Raw genomic sequence first — 19676 nt, 5'->3', positions numbered from 1 at the left:
TTATGATTCAGACACTGAATTTTTTTGTTTATCAAATTATTATTATTATTATTATTTTTTTTTTTTTTTTTTTTTTTTTTTTTTTGAGACAGAGTCTCGCTCTGCCGCCCAGGCTGGAGTGCAGTGGCGTGATCTTGGCTCACTGCAAGCTCCGCCTCCCGGGTTCACGCCATTCTCCTGCCTCAGCCTCCCGAGTAGCTGGGACTACAGGCGCCCGCCACCTCGCCCGGCTAGTTTTTTTTTGTATTTTTTAGTAGAGACGGGGTTTCACTGTGTCAGTCAGGATGGTCTCGATCTCCTGACCTCGTGATCCGCCCGTCTCGGCCTCCCAAAGTGCTGGGATTACAGGCTTGAGCCACCGCGCCCGGCCTCAAATTATTTTTTAGGGACATACTTTTAAAAGCTTTATGCTGCCTTAACAAGATATATTTTTTATTAATTGTTATTATTGTGACCTTAGGGTCATCCATGTGAGTTTTCACTTTCTGCTACAGTATAATACCATGATATCCTCCAACAGCTATTAAAGTATTTAGGGCTACTTGTCCCTATACTAAATGACTTCTGGAATGCAGTGTTTTTTTTAGTCTTGTTTCTGCTCAGAATGTCTAGCTTTTTTTTCCTCCAGTGTCACTCTCAGTCTGTTGTTCCTTTTGCAGCTAAATAATAAGCTGCCTTCATATCCTTCTCCTCGTCCTCAATATTGGGAAACCAAATAAACTGTGTATAAAAAAAATTAATTCTGAGGTTAGCACTACGGATTTCTGTAAGTTAAGTATATGTATACGTCAGTGCCCAGATATTGTGAGAAGTATTTAACTGTTCACATTCCCTTTTTGCTTGTCTCCTGGTTCTTGGGTACCGTCTGAACACATGAGGAATAAATATACAGTTAATGGTATTTTGACAGAGGAGTTTGAAAGACACCAAGCCTTTAGAATGGAGTCAGATAATAATAAATGTTCTAAGCTAGAAGAATCTTTTTCTTTCTTTTTAGCGTATGTTTTCTTTAAGCTGTATTTCATTCCAGGCAATAGGGCATAGTGGTTTAAGAGCAAGGGCCCTGGAGCTAGGCTGTTTGGGTTTGAATTCTAGTTCCACTACATCCTGGCTCAGTCCTCTTCCTAGTTACTTAACTGAAGTATGCCTTTGTTTGCTTATCTCTAAAAAGGTGGTAATGATAATATCTACCTTATTGAGTTTTTTAGAAGATTAAATATTTAAAATAGTAAGCACTCAATAAATCATTGTTTTTACTAGATTATTTTGTTACCATTAAATTCACTTGAATGCCCAGCTTTGGTTTTTATTTATGATTGGATATAGTAGCACAGTTTATATTATTCATGATAATGAAAGCTTTTACATAGTTAAATAGGTACAGCTGGGATGGGCGTGGTGGCTCACGCCTATAATCCTGGCACTTTGGGAGGCTCCGGAGGGAGGATCACTTGAGCCCAGGGGTTCAAGACCAGCCTGGTCAACATAGTGAGAACTCACATCTACAAAAACTCAAAAAAATTAGCTGAGTGTATTGGCGCATGTCTTGAGCCCCTCTCGGGCTCAAGTTATTCTCCCAGCTACTCAGGAGGCTGATTTGGGAGGATAACTTGAGATTGGGAGGTTGAAACTGCAGTGAGGCATGATCGTGCCACTACACTCCAGCCTGGGCAGCACAGTAAGACTCAGCCTCAAAAAAAAAAAAAAAATTGATCTAGCTAGTTTAAAAATACACTTAAATATCTTTTAACTGATTCTCTTAAAGAACTTTTGGTGGCAATTAGTAAAAGCATATTAAGTCTCTGAGCTCAGACTCTTAATTATGTAGTGTTGCTATGTGGCATATTCTGAATTTTTTAAAAATCAAGGTAGATATTATAATGGATTTCCTCCTGTGTTAAATATGACAGACTTAAGATTCTCTTTAAATAATATGCTGAGAATAGAAATTTTAATAGAAATTTTAAGAAACTCTCTAAGACTTAATTACATAAGTCTTTCTTTGTTTTAGCAGATTTGTGTAAGAATTGTCATCATGTAATAGCCAGACATGAGTATACATTCAGTATCATGGATGAATTTCAGGTAAATATAAATATGGGTGTGTTGTGGGGAGGTTAGGGCAATAACAAAAGTGCCCTTGAGAATCTAAACACAGTTTTCATAAGTGAAGTGCAAAGTGTTAGCATATATTAAAGGAGACTATGGTTTTTGTTTTTTTTGTTTTGTTTTTTTTTTTTTTTTTGAGATGGTGTCTTGCTATGTTGCCCAGGCTGGTCTTGAACTCCTGGGCTCAAGCAATCCTCCCACCTCGGCCTCCAAAGTAGTGGAATTACAGGCATGAGCCACTGTGCCCAGCCCCATGCTTTTCTTATATCTGTGCAAGTTGAGAGAGAGACTTTAGATGTGGGTGCATTTGTGCAAACCTGACTTCACGAGAGTCACAAATCAAAATGTGTAGTTTACAAATGATATCTCAGCCCTGTCATTTTTGTTTATAACGAATAGTAGCACATTCTGGCTTCTTCTGAGGTTACCATTGTGCTTCTTTTTTTCTACCCAGTTATGTGACTGTGCAGTTGTGGGCTTTTAAGTGGTGGCCTGTCCACTGCCACCATACTTGCCCAGCATGGAAATTGTGATAAGGAGGTTATCTTTGTTTTCCCAAGTTGGCATGTAGAGTTGAACAACTCTGCAGTCTCATCTGTGGTAAGACATTATAATATTATTAAGTAAAATTACAAGCTGTGTGTATCAAAGTTGGAGGAGAAATACTGAACCACTGTGAAGCTGGAGATTAAGAGATTTATCATAAGGATTAATCCTTACACAATTGTGAGAGCATGTGAAGAATTCTCTGGAAGGTTGGTATAGGCCTGAAGTTGCTGAAGATTCACAGGTCTGATGATCAGAAAGAAAAGCTGAGCAGTGTGGGAGAGCCAGGGACAAACTGAAACCTGCCTCTGTCCCTCACTGCCTGTTTTCAAGCCTTCAAGTTGAGTTACTTATTTTGTGTGAACTACGTATTTGTCCATAGGATATAAATATCAGGCTAGGGCTTTTAACAGCCAAGAGAATTTTTTCAATTCCCTTCACATTTGGATAGTACTTAATTAGGAAAATAATAATAGTCTTCCATAGAAGAATCATAAGATAGTAAAACCCCTCTTATTCCTTATTTTAGCATTGAAGAAACTGCTTAGTCACCTGTCAGAGTCTGGTCTGATGTGTTGTGGTTAATCTAAAATAACATCTTGACTATATTTCTTCAGCATCCAAAAATTAGGCCTCAGGAAATATTTATATGATATGTGTAACTTAGGGCAAAATTGACATCTTAGTGAGTAAGTAGTGGCCACATAGGGGGATGAGCACCTCCTGGGCTTAAAGAAACAGTTCTGTTCTTTTATGGGAGGAAAGGAGTGCTTATAGCTATTTTCAAGAAGCTCCTGAAACTCACATGAGTTATGTACAGCTCCCGAATGAATATTGAGGTTGCCTGTTTATGTCCTAACCAAGCCATTGTAAATTAGCTAGACCAAAGTCTAGCTGATTTTTCCTTTATGGCTGAATGCAGCCATTTTCAAAGCTGCCCTAGAAATTACTCTGGGACAAGAAGAAGGTAAAGGAAGGTGGCTTGTCACGATGTGAGAAACTATGAAATGGTGGTGAAAATGATTCTAAAACTAGACTCTCTACTCCCAGTCTACTCCTCCCCAACATCTACTTCCCCACCCACCCCCCAACTCATATTCCATACTCTACCATCAGATTAATTTTCTTAAAATGATGTTTTCAAAGCTGGGCACGGTGGTGTGTGCCTATAGTTTGAGGTACTCAAGAGGCTGAGGCAGGAGAATCTCTTGAGGCCAAATGTTTGAGTACAATCTGGGCAACATAGTGAGACCCTGTCTCTACTAAAAAGTAAAAATAAATGATACTTTTGGGTGACCTCATTGGCCTTCCCATAGCGCACTTTTAGCTACAGTACAATATCAAAGCTCCTCATTTCAAGGTTCTCACTGGACTGGCCCAGCTTCCCTTCTTTTCTTTCCCGCTACTCTTTCGTATGTACACCATACTTAGCATTGTCCCAACTTTAGACTCTTCCTTCTCTCCTGTTAGAGAGGAAGATTTTTATTTACTCCTCTCTAATGCTACCCCACTGCATTTCCTCAGGAATTTCATGTTATCGTCTCTCTCTCTAGTGTACTTTGATTCATCCTGTAATCATTTCTTCTTCCTCTTGCTTCTTTATTTGAATAGGGTATTTGTTTGTTGCAACAAGGTCTCACTCTGCCACCCAAGATGAAGTGCAGTGGTATAATCACAGCTCACGGCAGCCTTGACCTCCCGGGCTCAAGTGATCCTTCTGCCTCAACTCCTCGAGTAGCTGAGACTACAGGCACTAGCCACCGTGAGTGGCTATTTTTAAAATTTTTTTCTGTAGAGATGAGGTATCACTTTGTTGCCCAAGCTGGTCTTGAACCCCTGGGGTCAAGCAGTCCTCCTGCCTCAGCCTCCCAAAGTGCTGGGATTACAGGTGGGAGCCATTGCCCAGCCACTTGAATAGGTCTTTACCCTATTTTCTTTATTTCCATATGCTCCTCTTAACTACCTACAAACTGGTTTTCATTTTCACTATACTAAAACTATTCTCTCATAGGTTTGCTATAATCTAACCACATCCTGTGACTTTGCCTTAGTTCTTTTCTCTCTTACATGGCTTCTGCGTCTAGTTTTATTAACCATTGTTGTCTTTTTGTAGCATTTCTGCCCTTGAGGTTCATAGTGCTTTACTTCTTTCCTTTTTAAATCATTCTAACTGCTCCTTTGGGTTTTCTCTCATTTTTCTTTCCTGTTTTCTCTAAGTGATACTCCTGAGCTTTTGGTCTGTGGTCTGGAACCTTCTTTATGCTCTCTCATGTAGTGAACACACATGTACTCAGTCTTAGTAGAGACCTGTTAGATACCTTTCACATTTCCTTCTCTAGCCTTCATGCCTACACCTCTCATCCCCTCTGTTTTCTTTGTTTTTCTTGCTTTTTCTCTGACTCTAACATCATACCTCATGTCAAGGACCATACCCAATGAAGCCTGAATTACTGCACATTTCCCAAACTGCAGTTCTGCACACTGCCATCAAGTTAATCTTCTTAAACATGTCATCCTCCACTCCCCTGCTGACAAACCAGATGCAGCTTCCTTTCCCTTTTACTCCGTAAGTGATGCACATGCTGTTTTCCTTATTACTGTCCATATTCATGCCTTTTCCTTGATTTGAATTGTCCCTCTCTCTACCTTCAAGTCAACTAAATCTTACCTCTTTCTAGCTGAACTCAAATTCAGTCTCCTCTTTGCTCTTCAAGCCTGTACATCTTCTCCCTTTTCTGAACTTTTCTTGTACCTATGTCAGGCCCTGACTCTAGTGAATAGCCACTTGGGAACTTCTACCTCAGCCTAATGGCCACAAGAACCCTCTATTCTCAGCTGCCATTACTTACTATCCTTGTCCCCACCCTACCCCAGCCCCTCATCCTATCCTGGCAGTAGTTCAAGTTCAAGGTGGGATTCCCAGCCATTGTTGTTGTATTATATTAAACATCTTATAGGAGATTTAAACATAGTCCAAAGTAGGCAGAACAGTGTACTAATGTACACTACCCATCTTCAAGTTGCTTTATTTGTACTTCACCTTTCTCACATCCCCCCACAGGATTATTTCAAAGCAAATTCCAAACATATCACTACCTCTTTAAATATTTCATTAGCCTCTCTGAAAGATAAGTATTCTGTTTTTAAAACAACCGTAATGCCATTATTGAACAAAGTAGGATTTTCTGGTGACAAGACTAGGGGAAAAGTGGCGACAGAGAGACAGAATTTACATGGAAAATATATCATAAATTGTTATAGGTATCCTTTATTTTTAAAAAAAAATTCCCCCAGCAAAAGGCCCCCCGCTGCCCCCCGACCAAAATGTTCTGTGTGTTTACTTCAAGAAACAAGACAGAAACTATGAGATGTTTACTTCAAGAAACAAGACAGAAACTATGAGACTGCTTTCTATTCCTCTGTGGGCCAGGGAAGGAGAAGACTTGGAGTCAGAATTAACAGGGACTAATAGAGGAAAAGAGTAAAGGGGCCCTCAGAATAAAAAAAAAAAAAAGATCTGGTCTTACTCAGAGGTAATTCCACCCATTCTGCTCTTCCCTCCAAATCTCTTCCCCTAGGCCCTGCCCAGTTGGAGCCTTTAAGAGTCCCTGTGAATGACTGGGGGAATTATTTTCTCTACTTGAATGATTTTGATAAAAGGTGTCCTAATCTCATCATATTCCTGGCAGCCAAGGAGATCTGTTCCTGGCATCCCAAGTTAGAATTCTAGACATATTTTCCCACAGAAGCACTTCTATATATGGTTAGATTCTATGGTACTTGAACAATATAAATGTAAAAGACTTGTGGATTTTCCTGGGAACCTAACCGCCATGTATGACATTAATTCTGTGGGAAATTGCTTTTGAATTCCAAATAATTGACTTGCAATGAAATTTGGGTTCCAGACTGCCTATAAAGATTATAGGTATGATCAGTCTCACTGATTTAATAATCTTGCCAGATTATATATGTTAGGTTTTTTCCCCCTCCCAAGTTAGACTGCAGATTTTATAAAGTCAGACTTTGTTCTTTCGTGTCTGCCAGCACATTGCAGAGCACGTAGGCACTCAGTATAAATTTGTCAGTGCCTAGATTGGTTGAAAACTCAAGTATTTGTTTAGCCTCACACATTTTCTCTTTTTGACTCTATTACTTGTTTCCTTCTTCTTTTCCTGTAAAAGGTTACCATCCAAATAGCAATGCTTGGTGGGTTAAAGCAGTGGAAGTATTTGACAGTGGTAAAAGACCTTGAAGAGGATGTATTTTTATTTTATTTTTAGTTCATAAAGCAATCTTTCCACTTCCACAACTAAGCTCCCCTCCTGAACTCACCAGTAGAAGATGGAAAAAGCAGTTGCCAGCTTCAATTTCTTTGTACCACAGTCATTGTTTACCTCTGTGGCCCTCTCTAGTGACTGTCTAAACCCAAGAAACACAAACTGCCTTGACCGATCAATTTCCAGACAGTTAGCAAACTCAGCATCAGGTGTGGAAATTCGAGAAGACTTAACATAGATGTTTGTTTTCATACAGCGATAAAGGGCTTTTAAAGGAAAGGTTTCAAAGAAGTATGTCTCTGTAGTTTATGACTGTTAAATATTCTAGAAAGGGAAAGCTGTAAGAATAGGACTTTGAAGGCTGGGCGTGGTGGCTCACGCGTGTAATCCCAGCACTTTGGGAGGCCGAGACGGGCAGATCACGAGGTCAAGAGATCGAGACCATCCTGGCTAACACGGTGAAACCCCGTCTCTACTAAAAATACAAAAATTAGCCAGGTGCAGTGGCGGGCGCCTATAGTCCCAGCTACATGGGAGGCTGAGGCAGGAGAATGGCATGAACCCGGGAGGCGGAGCTTGCTGTGAGTGGAGATCGCACCACTGCACTCCAGCCTGGGCGACAGAGTGAGACTCCGTCTCAAAAAAGGAAAAGAATAGGGCTTTGGGCTGGGTGCAGTGGCTCACACCTGTAATCCTGGCACTTTGGGAAGCCAAGGTGGGAGGATCACTTGAGCCTAGGAGTTTGAGGCCACCCTCGGCAACACAGACCCCATCTCTACAAACAATTTAAAAATTAGCCAGGCATGTTGCCAAGTGCATGTAATCTCAGTTACTTGGGGGACTGAGGTTGGATGATCACTTGAGCCCAGGAGGTCAAGGCTGCAGTGAACCATCATTGCGCCACTGCACTCCAGTCTGGGCAACACAGTGAGACCCTGTCTAAAAACAGAAAAAAGAAAAAAAAAAAGAACTTTGCCCTAAGGGTTTTTGCCTAAAACAAACTCTCCTCTGTTATCAGTCTGGGCATTTGTTAAACCTAGGAAACAAACTTCTTAAATGGATCAAATTCACAGACAACTAGCTATCTGAAAATGAGGCAGGACATACTAGTGAATTTAACATAATTGTTTATTTTCCTGGAGTAGATAAAAATAGCTTTTTCGGTTTGTGAATTTTCTCCTTTCAAAAAATTATTTCTGTTGTGTGTTAGTGTTAAATATCCTAGAAAGGAACAGCTATAAGAATAGGAATTTTTCCATAGGGACCCACACTCAAACTGCTTCATTACTTTAAATAGTAGCACTAAGCTAAATATATGTGCTTTCTGAGAAATAGCCGTGTATTTCCAAGATGACGTTTATGTATCAATTTATATAAACAACAGGCTGTGGAATATACAGAATAAGCCTAAGACATTGCTGATACATGTTGAAGAAATTGATCCAATGTACAGAAAGAATATTCATGATAATTTGTAGAGAACATTTTAACTAGAGTAAGTTATAAAGCATCTTTTCCCTGTTCCTCGAGGTAATTATGCACTTTATCTTGTTCTAGGAGTATACCATGCTGTGTCTGTTATGTGGCAAAGCTGAAGATACTATCAGTATTCTCCCTGATGACCCCCGACAAATGACTCTCTTATTCTAAGGATCCTTCTACAGATCTGTTATAACTTGGGTTGGTTTACAATACAGCAAGCCTGATGGTTTGTCTTATTTCATTCACACTGAAAATTCTTTGCATATTTTTTTTCTGCTTAGACTTACTTATTCTTTGAGGAAAAAAAGTAACGTAGGAGATCATTGTTCTCTAGAGCTGAGCTCTTCTGCTAAAGTTCAAAGTTCACCTCGGTGTAGCCAGAGTGAAGCATCTTTGTTAGCAGTTATGTGGTCAGAAAACAACTAGAATGGGAGCATACCTGGTGCCCAGATTTTGGTTTCCAATAAAAGGAACCAGGGCTCCTTGGAAAATCAACTGATTCTACAACTGGGGTGTGAACTATACAAGATGAGCCTAGAGTATCTTGTGCCACAGAAAAGTGAAGTTCTGAAATTAAAAAAAAAAAAAAAATCACAGTGATTGGGAGTATGTCAGTATGATCGAACTGAAGGATCTCCAAAAGGCCAGAGCTGGAGCAGTTTGAGTAACAAAATAAACAAAGTAGAATTGGGTTATAATCCAAACTATATAATAAATATTTACAAGCCCAAACTAATATAAAGGATTGAATGGGAACAAATCTCTTGTGCAGAAGAATTTCAAATAATTTATGTAGATACTCCCCACTTAGTGGGCTCCACATAGTGACTTCCTTGCAGAATATAATATGGAAAGGGGGGGAAAAGAGTAACTTTACAGTGGAGAAATCTGACAGAAACTAGCTCAGCCAGGTGATTGAGGTTAATGTCATCCATGATAAGCCCTTTTGATAGCATGTATCCTTGATAGCATCACATCATACAGAATGTGATAAGAATGGCACTTTACCTCTGTGGTCCTCCTCCTCAAAACTCAGAACCCAAGTCTGATCAGGAGAAAAACATCACACAAATTCCAGTTGAGGAGCATTCTACAAAATACCTAACCAGTACTCCTCAGAACTATCAAGGCCATCAAAAACAAGGAAAATCTGAGACATGGTCACAGCCAAGAGGAGACTGAGAAGACGTGACTGCTAGATGTAATATGGTATCCTACATGGGATTATATACCAGGGGGAAAAAAAAAAAGATCATTTGGTAGAAACTAGGGAAATCTGAATACAGTGTGGACTTTAGTTAATATAAATGAGAAAATGGTTTCATTTGCTCTAAAGGGATCTTAGAATATCTTACTTTGCATAGTTGCATGAGCACTGGCTAGGAGATGATAAGCTCTGGCATTTAGGCCTCTCTGCCATTTAGTAGCAATATAGTCATTAAGCGAAGCATTACTCTGGACTTTATTGTCCTGTTTCTATCAAATTGGACTAATAAAAACTGATATTATACATTCATCGCAGTATTGTTAGGAGATTTAAATGAACTAGTGGATGTAAAATACTTTAGAAAGCATATATAAAGTACTAGATACAATGAGGTGGCTTCAGTTAGTGCTCATTCTGAGACCTAAATTTAAAGGTTCAGGCATTAGAAACAAAAGTGTTTCTTCATATCTAGGAGATTTGGAAATTCTGAACTAAGGCCTTATAACAAAAAAGAAATGAGCGTAGTGTTCATTGTAGATACCAGGGAAAAGCTTTGTTGAATAGCAGTAATAATAGCTGAGGTTTATTAAGTACTTATTATGTGCTAAGACCTTTTTAAGCACTTATTTAATCCTCATTAACAAATTCATAAGGTAGGTGCTATTGATAGTTTAGCCATAACCAGATATGGCTTGTTATTTGTAAGTTATGAAGGGGTTTATGTTCACTGTTCTTTATTTCAGTGTAGCACTTTTAGAGCCAAAAAAACCTCAGGCACAAATAAGTTAAATAACTTGTTTAAGATCACACAGCTAGTGCAGTTACCCCCTCTCAGTAATAATGTTTGGTAAATATGAAGTATAAGGATCCAGCAAGGTTAGGAAGAGGTTAAGAATATCAATGACAGCACTCTGAGGCATCTGGGCATGTCAGATGAAGATTTATTATTCAGAAAAGTTAAGTCAGCTGTTGTAGGGATCAGTTGTTTTATTCCTGGAAAATGTTCTTCATTTTGCCTCAAATCTATATCTGACCTGCTGAGGAAATCGTTTGGTGAAATGAATCCAGAAAGCAGAGAAAATGCTTCATTACTTTAAATAGCAGCATTAAGCCCATTATAGCCTCTGAATTGTCCCTTCCTTGAGTTTGCTAATGCTTCCAACTTAGTCATTTGAAGCTCAAGAGTCTAATTTTATATGCCCTGCCAATGTCCTCATCTATTGCAGAATGTATAATTATCTATTTGTTTTGGACTATATGTTACGAAAATTTAAAATATAAGATCCTCTCTCTCTCTTTCATTATTGGTAAACCAACATTGTGCTGTGTTTTGGGATATTTTATCATTTTCTAAATTATTCTGTGGATCTAATAAAGGGCACTCGAACCCAGTTTCACAGAATCCTTATTTTTCTGTTCAAATTAGGAATTAGGCAGAACATGGCTCTCTTTTTACTTCCCTTCCTGAGAAATAAGAAGGAAGAGAAATTACCCGTGGGTATAATTGGAAACGTAGGCTTATCCTGGCACCTCCTTTTTCTCTAATCATTCTCTGATGTACAGGTCTGGCTAGTTAGGCTCTTGAAATTAAAAGCTCAGCCAGTATTTGTTGTTTTGTTTGATCTAGCTCTTTCTCACGTGGTTTTAGGTTCTCCCAATACTGACTAATTGACACGAGATAGCTTGGGCATATGGCTTGTTATTTGTAAGTTACCATGAAGAGGTTTATGCTCACTATCCTTTATTTCTGTGTATCAAAAGTCCTTTCTGTTTCATTCTTTCATTTTGTGGGCAGGGCTAGTTATTTGAGGCTCTCAATTTTAAAATGTATTTTTTTTTACTGTAGTACAAGACTGTTGTAAGATACAGTATAGTTGCATAGAAAAGGAACTAAAAGATCTGGGTCTAGAATTAACTTTGTCACCTGCTAGTGATGGGACACTGGGCAAGTCACTTATCCTGTCTGTACCTCAGTGTCTTCAGTGGAAAACTGGAAACCATCATGCCTCCACAGAATTTTTAAATCTAATGATTTTTAAATCTAATGCTGTGTGCAGGCAGCTGTCAGTGGTCTTTATGAAGAAAAATCTGAGCTAGAAGAAAGCACTGTTGTGTTGTGGTTAAGAGTAGAGGCTTTGTAGTCAGACTGACCTGGGTTTAACTTTCAGCTTTGCTACTTCCTAAGCTCTGTGTCCTTGGCAGGTGTCTTGCCCAATTAACTTTTCCTTTAATAGAAATAAGAAGTTTTCATGGGATCTGTATGAGGATTAAATAACCTAGTGTATATAAAGTACCTAGCACAGTCTGTGCCCATAGTAAATATTAAATGAATGGTAGTTTGGATGATGGTTGTGATGGTGATTGTAATAAAGTTGTAGAGTTTGGCTCAGTGTTTTTGAGACAGGGTCTCACTCTCACCCAGACTGGAGTGCAGTGGTGCAATCATAGCTCACTGCAGCCTTGAGCTCCCAGGCCCAAGCAGTTCTCCCACTTTAGCCTCCTGAGTAGCTGAAACCACTGCAGGTGTACATCACCATGCTCAGCCAATTTTTTTTATTTTTTGTAGAGATTAGGTCTCACTATGTTGCCCAGGCTGGTCTCATTTCTGGGCTCAGGCCATCTTCCCACCTTAACCTCCCAAAGTGTTGGGATTACAAGCTTGAGCCACCACACTGGGCCTCAGTGTCTCATAAACTAAGGAGGGATAGCTATGGGAACATAGTCATGGATATAATTATCAATTTCACTGTCTGTGCTTTGGCCTCCTAAAATCACTTGTTCCAAGCTCTGTTTTTGTCTTTTTTTTTTTCCTGCGAGAGCCCTCAGGTTAGTGATTCTCTCTGTCCCTCCTCTGAATTGAATAGCATTACCTCAGTACTTCTGGGAAAGTTGTTAATGAGACTTCCCCCTCCTGAGTGCCCCTAGGGAAATTTGATTAAAAGATTTTTGTTTATCTAGAAAAGTGGGTGCTATTTTAAAGCTTTGCCTTGTCTGTTTATGACCACAAGCTAATACTTCTGAGGATGATAAGGGGGACAAACAAGATGAAGAATAAAGGAAAGGAAACACTTTCTAATTTCTCTTCATTTTAACAACAGCACACCTAAACATTTGGTAAAGCTAAACATCCTTGTAAAACAGGATCCTTCAGTCTTGCCTTCCCTGTTTCCTCCTGAGCGAAACAGATCAGGTTCTGTCTGAAGCAAAGAGCATTTCCCCTCCCAAGTGAGGAGCCCTCATTCTAGCTTAATGGCCCTCTCTTGACTTTCTGCAAAATCACTTACACTGTAATTCCCATTCCTTTGGGAATCCCTAAATAATCTTTGAACTTGGGCCTCAAGGGAAAGACCGAACACATTGTACTGGTGTATCAGGCTCTAAGCTGCCGGTAGCATGTTTCCAACACCCCAGATAGCTGGCTCTGTTACTGGATGTAACAACAGGCTATGGTACTGTCAAGATGATGACTACCTTTCAACAAGAATTCTCTATTTGTCAGGAAAGCAACTTGTCTGCAGTTACTGCTCTAAAATCGGTACATGGTCCTGCCCCATAATCATTCATACCCCAGCTGTTGGCTTTCAGAGCGGGAATATGAAAGGCTTGAGGTTTCAAGAGTGAAGTTAAGGGTAGCCTTAAGTTAGCAGAAGGCCCTGCAGAAGGGTGCCAGGGGATTTCCACTGTAATACTCAGGTTACCCTTTTGAAATAAAGCTCTGTTGATGACAGGTTTAGTTGAAGGTCAGACAGTGGGGATCTTAAACATCTATTCCACATTCACTCTCATATGATGCAAGTGCTTAGAAAATGGTTAGGGTAAGCAGAACAATTAAAGGAAAGACATTTTCCCTTCAGCATTGGGATTCTCAAGCAGTGTGTCCAGTTTGGAAAACTGTCCCTTCAGGGCTTCAGTGAATAGAAGTGAAAATATTCCATCTAGTGGTCAAAGAAGGGATGGTGAAATCAGAAGTTTCCAGGATGAAGTCTGTGGGGCAAGGTGACAGGCAGTGACCTCTCAGCAGGTATCTTTTCCAAACCATAATAGAACCTGACTTTGGCCGTGGGGGTATGTTTTGATTATGTCTGCACTGGGTGAGGAATTGGGACACCATCCTTTCAAGGCCTCTGAGCAAAACTGTCCTCACGGTGAGGAACAATGATGTTGCAAATGGCAGATTATAAACAGCCTGACTCTGAAGGGAGGCTCTCTCCCATCCCCAACCCCTTCCTTCTTACGGAGGAAGAAATGAGTCCAATCATTCCTGCCTCTATTTGTCTCCAGCCTGAATTTGTGAATATGTGAGTTTGAGAAGAATGAGGGTGTAATGTGAACTTTATTTATTTATATACTTATTTAAAGATGAAGTCTCACTCTGTCACCCAGGCTGGAGTGTAGTGGCGCCGCCATCTTGGCTCACTGCAGCCTCCACCTCCCGGGTTCAAACAAGTCTCCCACCTCAGTCTCCCTAGTAGCTGGTATTACAGGCATGCACCACCACACCTGGCTAATTTTTTCGTATTTTTAGTAGAGACAGGGTTTCATCATGTTGGCCAGACTGGTCTCGAACTCCTGACCTCAAGTGATCCACCTGCCTTGGCCTCCCAAAGTGCTGGGATTACAGGCGTGAGCCATCACACCCAGGCAATGAACTTTAAAAGGGAGGGAGAGTCAGTCTAGCAAAGGATCAAACACTGGAGAGATTTGATGATCAGGAAGAAGATAAAGTGCTCTTTGTGTTCTCAGTAACTACACCCTCTATGCCATTGCTATCAGTAAACATTAAGCTGACTTCCCGGGAATTTCCCAAGGCACAAGTCAGATCTAGTTGACCCAGTACCCACAGTGCTATTGATGTCTTTCTGACTGTAATCCTCCTAAAAGCCTCCCAGTATCCCCAAACAAAGGGCTCATTGTCATTTCCTCCCCTACCTCCCATTATCACTTTCTCTTTTTCCCCAATTCTGAAGAAGAGCTGTAAAGGAATAATATAATTCACATTTCCCATAACTCCAACTGCCACCGCAGACGTTGGCCAGAGCTTGCTTTCCAGTCAGTAATTAGGGCATCCCTTGATACATCAGATCCTCCCCTCCCAAAGCTTTGCGTGCTAGCAGCTCCTCTATCCCACCTGCAGTTTGTAGCTTCCCTCCGCCCTCTGTCAAAGAAGACACACAGAGGCTGGCCATTTCCACACGTGCCCTTTATTGGTTTCTTCTAGCAGGGTGGCTTCAGGCCCTTCACGCCTCTCAGACACCACCCATGAGGGTTTAGGAAGGTGCCATCATTCTGTGAAGGCCCAGAGCTTACCCAAGTCTTAGAGCCCAAGTTGAATCACCAACCAGAGGACTGGGAGAGGAAAAGGAAACAGGCAGAGGGGAAAGACAAGGCTCTGCAGTGAAGGGGACTGGTATCAAGGGAATGCTGAGGTCCAGCAGTGTCTCCTGGGGGCATGCTACATCCTGAGGCTCCTCAGGACTGGATGGAGTAGATCTGTGTGCTGAGAAGCTCATGTCTATATGGCAACTTTAAGGAGGCGCTTGATGTCAGGCTCAATGTTGATGGTTGGGAAGGTGCGGCTGTAGCGTCGGAAGGGCTCTCCCTCCGGCCCTATGAGGAACTTCTCAAAGTTCCAGGCCACATCTGAACGGCGCACGGGGCTCCAAATGATGAGCTTGGGATCGGTCATGAGGGAAAATGGGTCATCATGAGGGTAGGGGAGCTTGTCCTTCAGGTAGGCGAAGACAGGATGCTCATTCTGCCCATTCACCTCACATTTTTGGACAAGGGTGAAAGTAGGCTGGTATCCACCCCCAGGACGGACATACTTGAGACTGTTCAGGATCTCCTCATTCTGACAGTTCTCCTAGGGAAGGAAAAAGATAAAGAGCATGGACAAGGGATAGGGGAAAAGAAGGATCCACGACATGAAACTCTTTCACCCTCCTACACTCCCTTCCCAGGATCATTCTTTTTCACTGTGAGGGAGAGAGAGAGAGAGAGACAGACAAGGTGTCGCTCACTGCAGCCTTGAATCTCTGGGCTCAAGCATTCCTCCTGCCTCAGCCTCTTTAGTAGCTGAGACTACAGACATAGGGCACTATGCCCAGCTAATTTTTTTTTTTTTTTGTAGAGATGAGGTCTCACTTTGTTGCCCATGCTTTGGCTGCTCTTCAAGATTTAGCACTTCTGAGCTGTTGCTTTTGTCTCCAGTCTACCCTGAGCAGTTCTTAAGGTGTTTGAAGCAGAAGAAAGAGAAAAGAGGCTTAGGTTATACTGCTTAGAACCTCCTCTTCAACTAACCTACCGACCTACCTTCCCATATATCCATACCTACACACACACCCCCTTTCCCTCTGCCCTGGTTTTGCCTCGCCTGCTTTCAATTGCACATGTGTTGAGTATAGCCTTTGCCTCTGCCTATACAGCTCCTTGAACTGAGGGTGAAATTGAGACCCAGAGGAATGGGATTTACAGCTTCTTGCTTTCTTCTTGCCTTGTCCTAGAACTGAAGTACAAATGAGAAGAAGCTTTGATGAAGGAAGACCCCCATCCAAGGACATCTAGTTTTCAGGTGCCATAACAGCAGAGCAAGTTCAAGGCAATAATGCATGTGTACTCTAAATGGAACTACTTAGTACCAACAGGAGTAAACTAAATAGGATACAGGATTTAGGGTTCGGGAATAGGCCAGCGAGAGGGGGCATTGAGGAAGTAAGTGCTTGATGGCTAAAGGTTGTATGTAATTATCATTCTTTTCATGAGTAGGGTGCTACCCAAAGACTGCTGCACCTCCTGTCCACTCACTGCTCTCAGCTACACATGCTTTGGCTCAAAATCTGGTCCCTGCCTTTCCCTCCCCACTGCCATCCCTGTCCTATTCCCTCTCAGCATCCCCACTCATGACAACCCAGAAGGCCTGTGGGAACCCTTCTTTTCCACCTCTGCCTTTCCAATTTAAGAGGCGGATATCTTCCTCTGGGAGAAAGTTCCTGCTTCTGACCTGTGAGAACAAACTAGTTCAGTCAGTTCCAGGCCATCATGACATCATGAGCCCAGAGCTGATCTCTAGTAGACTTCTCTGTTTTTGTTTTTTTTCCTGAGACAGGGCCTCACTCTGTCACCTAGGCTGGGTGCGGTGGCACAATCATAGCTCACTGCAGCCTCGACTTCCCAGGCTCAAGCGATCCTCCCACTTCAGCCTCCCAAGTAGCTGAGACTACAGGCACATGCCACCACGCCTGGCTAATTTTTGCAATTTTTGTAGAGGCAAGGTTTCACCATGTTGCTCAGGCTAATCTTGAACTCGTGAGCTCAAGCAGTCTGCCCACCTTAGCCTCCCAAAGCGCTGGGATTGTAAGTGTGAGCCTCTGCACCCTGGCAGACTTCTATTTCTTAATGCAAATGGCTGGCTGGCTCCTGGTAGGTTATAGACTCCCTCCAGCAACTTGCTAGACTGAAGTGATGGTGTGAGGCTGGAGGTACTTCTGGGGCTGGAGGGACATCTCGAAAGAAGGTTTGCCAGTCCTATCTCTCCTGCTCTAGAAGGCCAGACAGAAAACTTAGGGAAGAACAGTGAGAGCAGTGAACAGTTTGGGCTCAGGTTTGTCACAGCCAGTGATGCTTCAGCCTTCCTGCTTTCCTCTCTTCCGCGCCTTCATGCCACTGTGAATTGAACTAAGGGGATTATAATGAGAGGGTTCACTTGGGTTCATTCTCCCTGCTTGTACATTAAAATCATAGGTGGAAATAGAAGAATCCCTAAAAGAGAACTCGAGGTATGTGGGCTGAAGATCTATAACAACTTGACCCATTAATCTGAAATAGAGAGGTTCATGTGATGCCCAGAGGAGGCTCGTGCCTGTTGAAAACCTTTCTCTTTCCCGCTTATTCTCTTTCCACTTGGCTAATTTAAACCAACAAAAATCATCCTCAATCTAAATAATCAATTTGCTTGCATTTGCAAAGTACTTAATACTCTTCAAGTTACTTTTGTATATCCTATCCCCTAAACATCATAATCCTATGAGCTAAGTGGTATTATCCCCAGTTTACAGATGAGGAAACTAAACCGAAAAATGAAGCACCCTTTCCGAGGGCACAGAGCCATTAAATAGCAAAACCAAGTCCAGCTAGAGCTAAGATCTCTTGAGTCCCTCCAATTCTTGTTTGATTCCTGGCCTCTATTTTCTCCACTCATTTATTCAACAAATACTTAATGAGTGCTTTCTATGCCCTAGGCACTGAGGACACAGTGGAGAGAAACACAGACCTGGCACCAGCCCTCATGGAGTAATATAGTAGAAAGACAGTAAACTATAAAAATCACACAGCCTCAGTGTTTAATCTTAAAAAATACATACCTTCCCTTGGTATGTCACATGCACCTAAAGACCTAGCTTAACAAAACATACCCCATTATTCCAGACACTCCAACATGGTCATTCAGCCTCTCCCCTTATCCCACTTGAGCTACACCAACCCAACACCTTTGGTGCACTACAAGGAGGGACCCCTCACCTGATGTCCAAATTGGTTGCAAGGGAAGCCAAGGACCACCAGGCGCCTGGGAAAGCGGCATTGCAGCTCGTTGAGCTGGGTGAAGTCCCGAGTGGTTGTGCCTCAGAGTGAAGCCACATTTTCAATCAGCACGGCCCTGCCCCGGAACGTATTGAAATCTACCTTCTCCCCATCCAGGCTGATGGCACTGAGGTCATAGAAGGACTTGGCAATGAAAGCCATGGTGAAGTGCAGAGTGAGCCCCGCAGAGAGGCCTGAGCCCCTTATGAGTCTATTCGAGGTGTGGGGAGGAAGGAGGAGCCAGGAAGGAGGACAGAAGGATCTAACAATGGAGCTTTGAGCATCCCCAGGATGACTTAGCAAAAACAGGCCCCCACCTGTAAGTGCTGTTTGAACAAGGAGGTTTGCTCCTCCTATTAACAGACTGAACAAAGCCGCCTCCCCACCCCACCCTGCTGCACCCTGGGAAGGGCCAATTTGATATCTATGAGCAGAGGTAAATAATTCACTACTTACAGGAAACCAGAGCCCTAAAGGTCGAATGGAGAGGAAAAAAAGGGAGGGAGGGATGCAGGATTGACTACTTGCCCCATCAAGCTGTTCCCACTTGACACAGACGTTTATTGAATGCCTGCTGAGTGTCAATCTCTGAATTGTGCAGAGAGAGGGCAGGGTCTGCGGAGATCTGAAAGATGAAGAAGAGAACTGAGCCTCCTGTCCACCGGACTCAGATGACGACTGAAATATACATATTCCTGTTCACGTTCTTTTTGTTGCTTTCCACCAGGACAAAATCAAAGGGACCCTTAGGAGGAGAGCATGTCATTTTCTAGGGGAAAAAACAAGCTTTCAGTGCCTCAGCTCTTGCCAGGCTGAAGAGACAAAGTTGTGTTTATCTTGAGAAGTTTTTCAGTGCATGGTGCCACTTGTCCTGGAGAACGCACCGGCCTCTGCCCCTGCACTGTACCGTCTCCTATATTATATCCCCCACCTCCACCTCCTCCTCCAGCCCCCAAGTCATGAGGCTCAGTCGTTGCTGCGAGAATGGTGAAGAGGAGTCACAGAACAGGTGGGTGAACTGCACCTACCTCCCTCTCAGACAGAGATTCGGTCCCCAAGACTTTTCAGAGCGGGTTTGTGCTGGTCACCTTCCCAGAGAAGGAAGTGTGGAGGAAGTTGAAACTGCTGTGGTTCCAGACGCAGGCAGGCCACCCTGATGCTTTCAACAAGAGCCATGCAGTGCATCGCAGGACGTCTGCTAAGGGCCATCTCAGAGGACCCCTGGAAGCCACAGAAACTGAAAAGACCCTAAGCCACTTCATTTTTCCAAGCACCCGCCAACTCAACAAGTTACTCTTTTAAAAATGCCTTGAGCCGGGCGCGGTGGCTCAGGCCTGTAATCCCAGCACTTTGGGAGGCTGAGGTGGGCGGATCACGAGGTCAGGAGATCGAGACCATCCTGGCTAACACGGTGAAACCCCGTCTCTACTAAAAAATACAAAAAACTAGCCGGGCAAGATGGCGGATGCCTGTAG

General features: G+C 42.3%; 2 protein-coding genes across 13 annotated transcripts in view; one reads left to right on the top strand and one right to left on the bottom strand.

Moving 5' to 3' along the window:
• The window catches only part of LOC105473703 (churchill domain containing 1), a 27374-nt gene extending 9425 nt beyond the window's left edge, over positions 1-17949 (top strand). For 2 of the 12 annotated variants that reach the window (XM_071100008.1, XM_071100006.1), the window contains exons 3-5: positions 2012-2085; positions 4267-4417; positions 8493-11015. In XM_071100008.1, coding sequence (XP_070956109.1) covers positions 2012-2085; positions 4267-4417; positions 8493-8530 — 263 coding nt within the window. In that variant the 3' untranslated portion in view covers positions 8531-11015. Of the gene's footprint in view, positions 1-2011; positions 2086-4266; positions 4418-8492; positions 11016-16127 lie in introns of those variants that run through there. The other 10 variants (XM_011727648.2, XM_024790274.2, XM_011727647.2 and 7 more) reach the window with 8 other exon arrangements.
• LOC105473701 (glutathione peroxidase 2) lies at positions 14804-19676 on the bottom strand. The gene is made up of 2 exons (XM_011727645.3): positions 18142-19676; positions 14804-15487 (listed from the first exon to the last, which is right to left on the bottom strand). Exons 1-2 carry the CDS (start codon positions 18361-18363, stop codon positions 15137-15139), a joined length of 573 nt encoding a protein of 190 aa, XP_011725947.2. The 5' UTR covers positions 18364-19676; the 3' UTR covers positions 14804-15136.

This window comes from Macaca nemestrina, chromosome 7 (genome assembly GCF_043159975.1).
Source record: "Macaca nemestrina isolate mMacNem1 chromosome 7, mMacNem.hap1, whole genome shotgun sequence".
Taxonomy (NCBI): Eukaryota; Metazoa; Chordata; class Mammalia; order Primates; family Cercopithecidae; genus Macaca; species Macaca nemestrina.
This window is presented reverse-complemented; position numbering and strand designations above follow the sequence as displayed.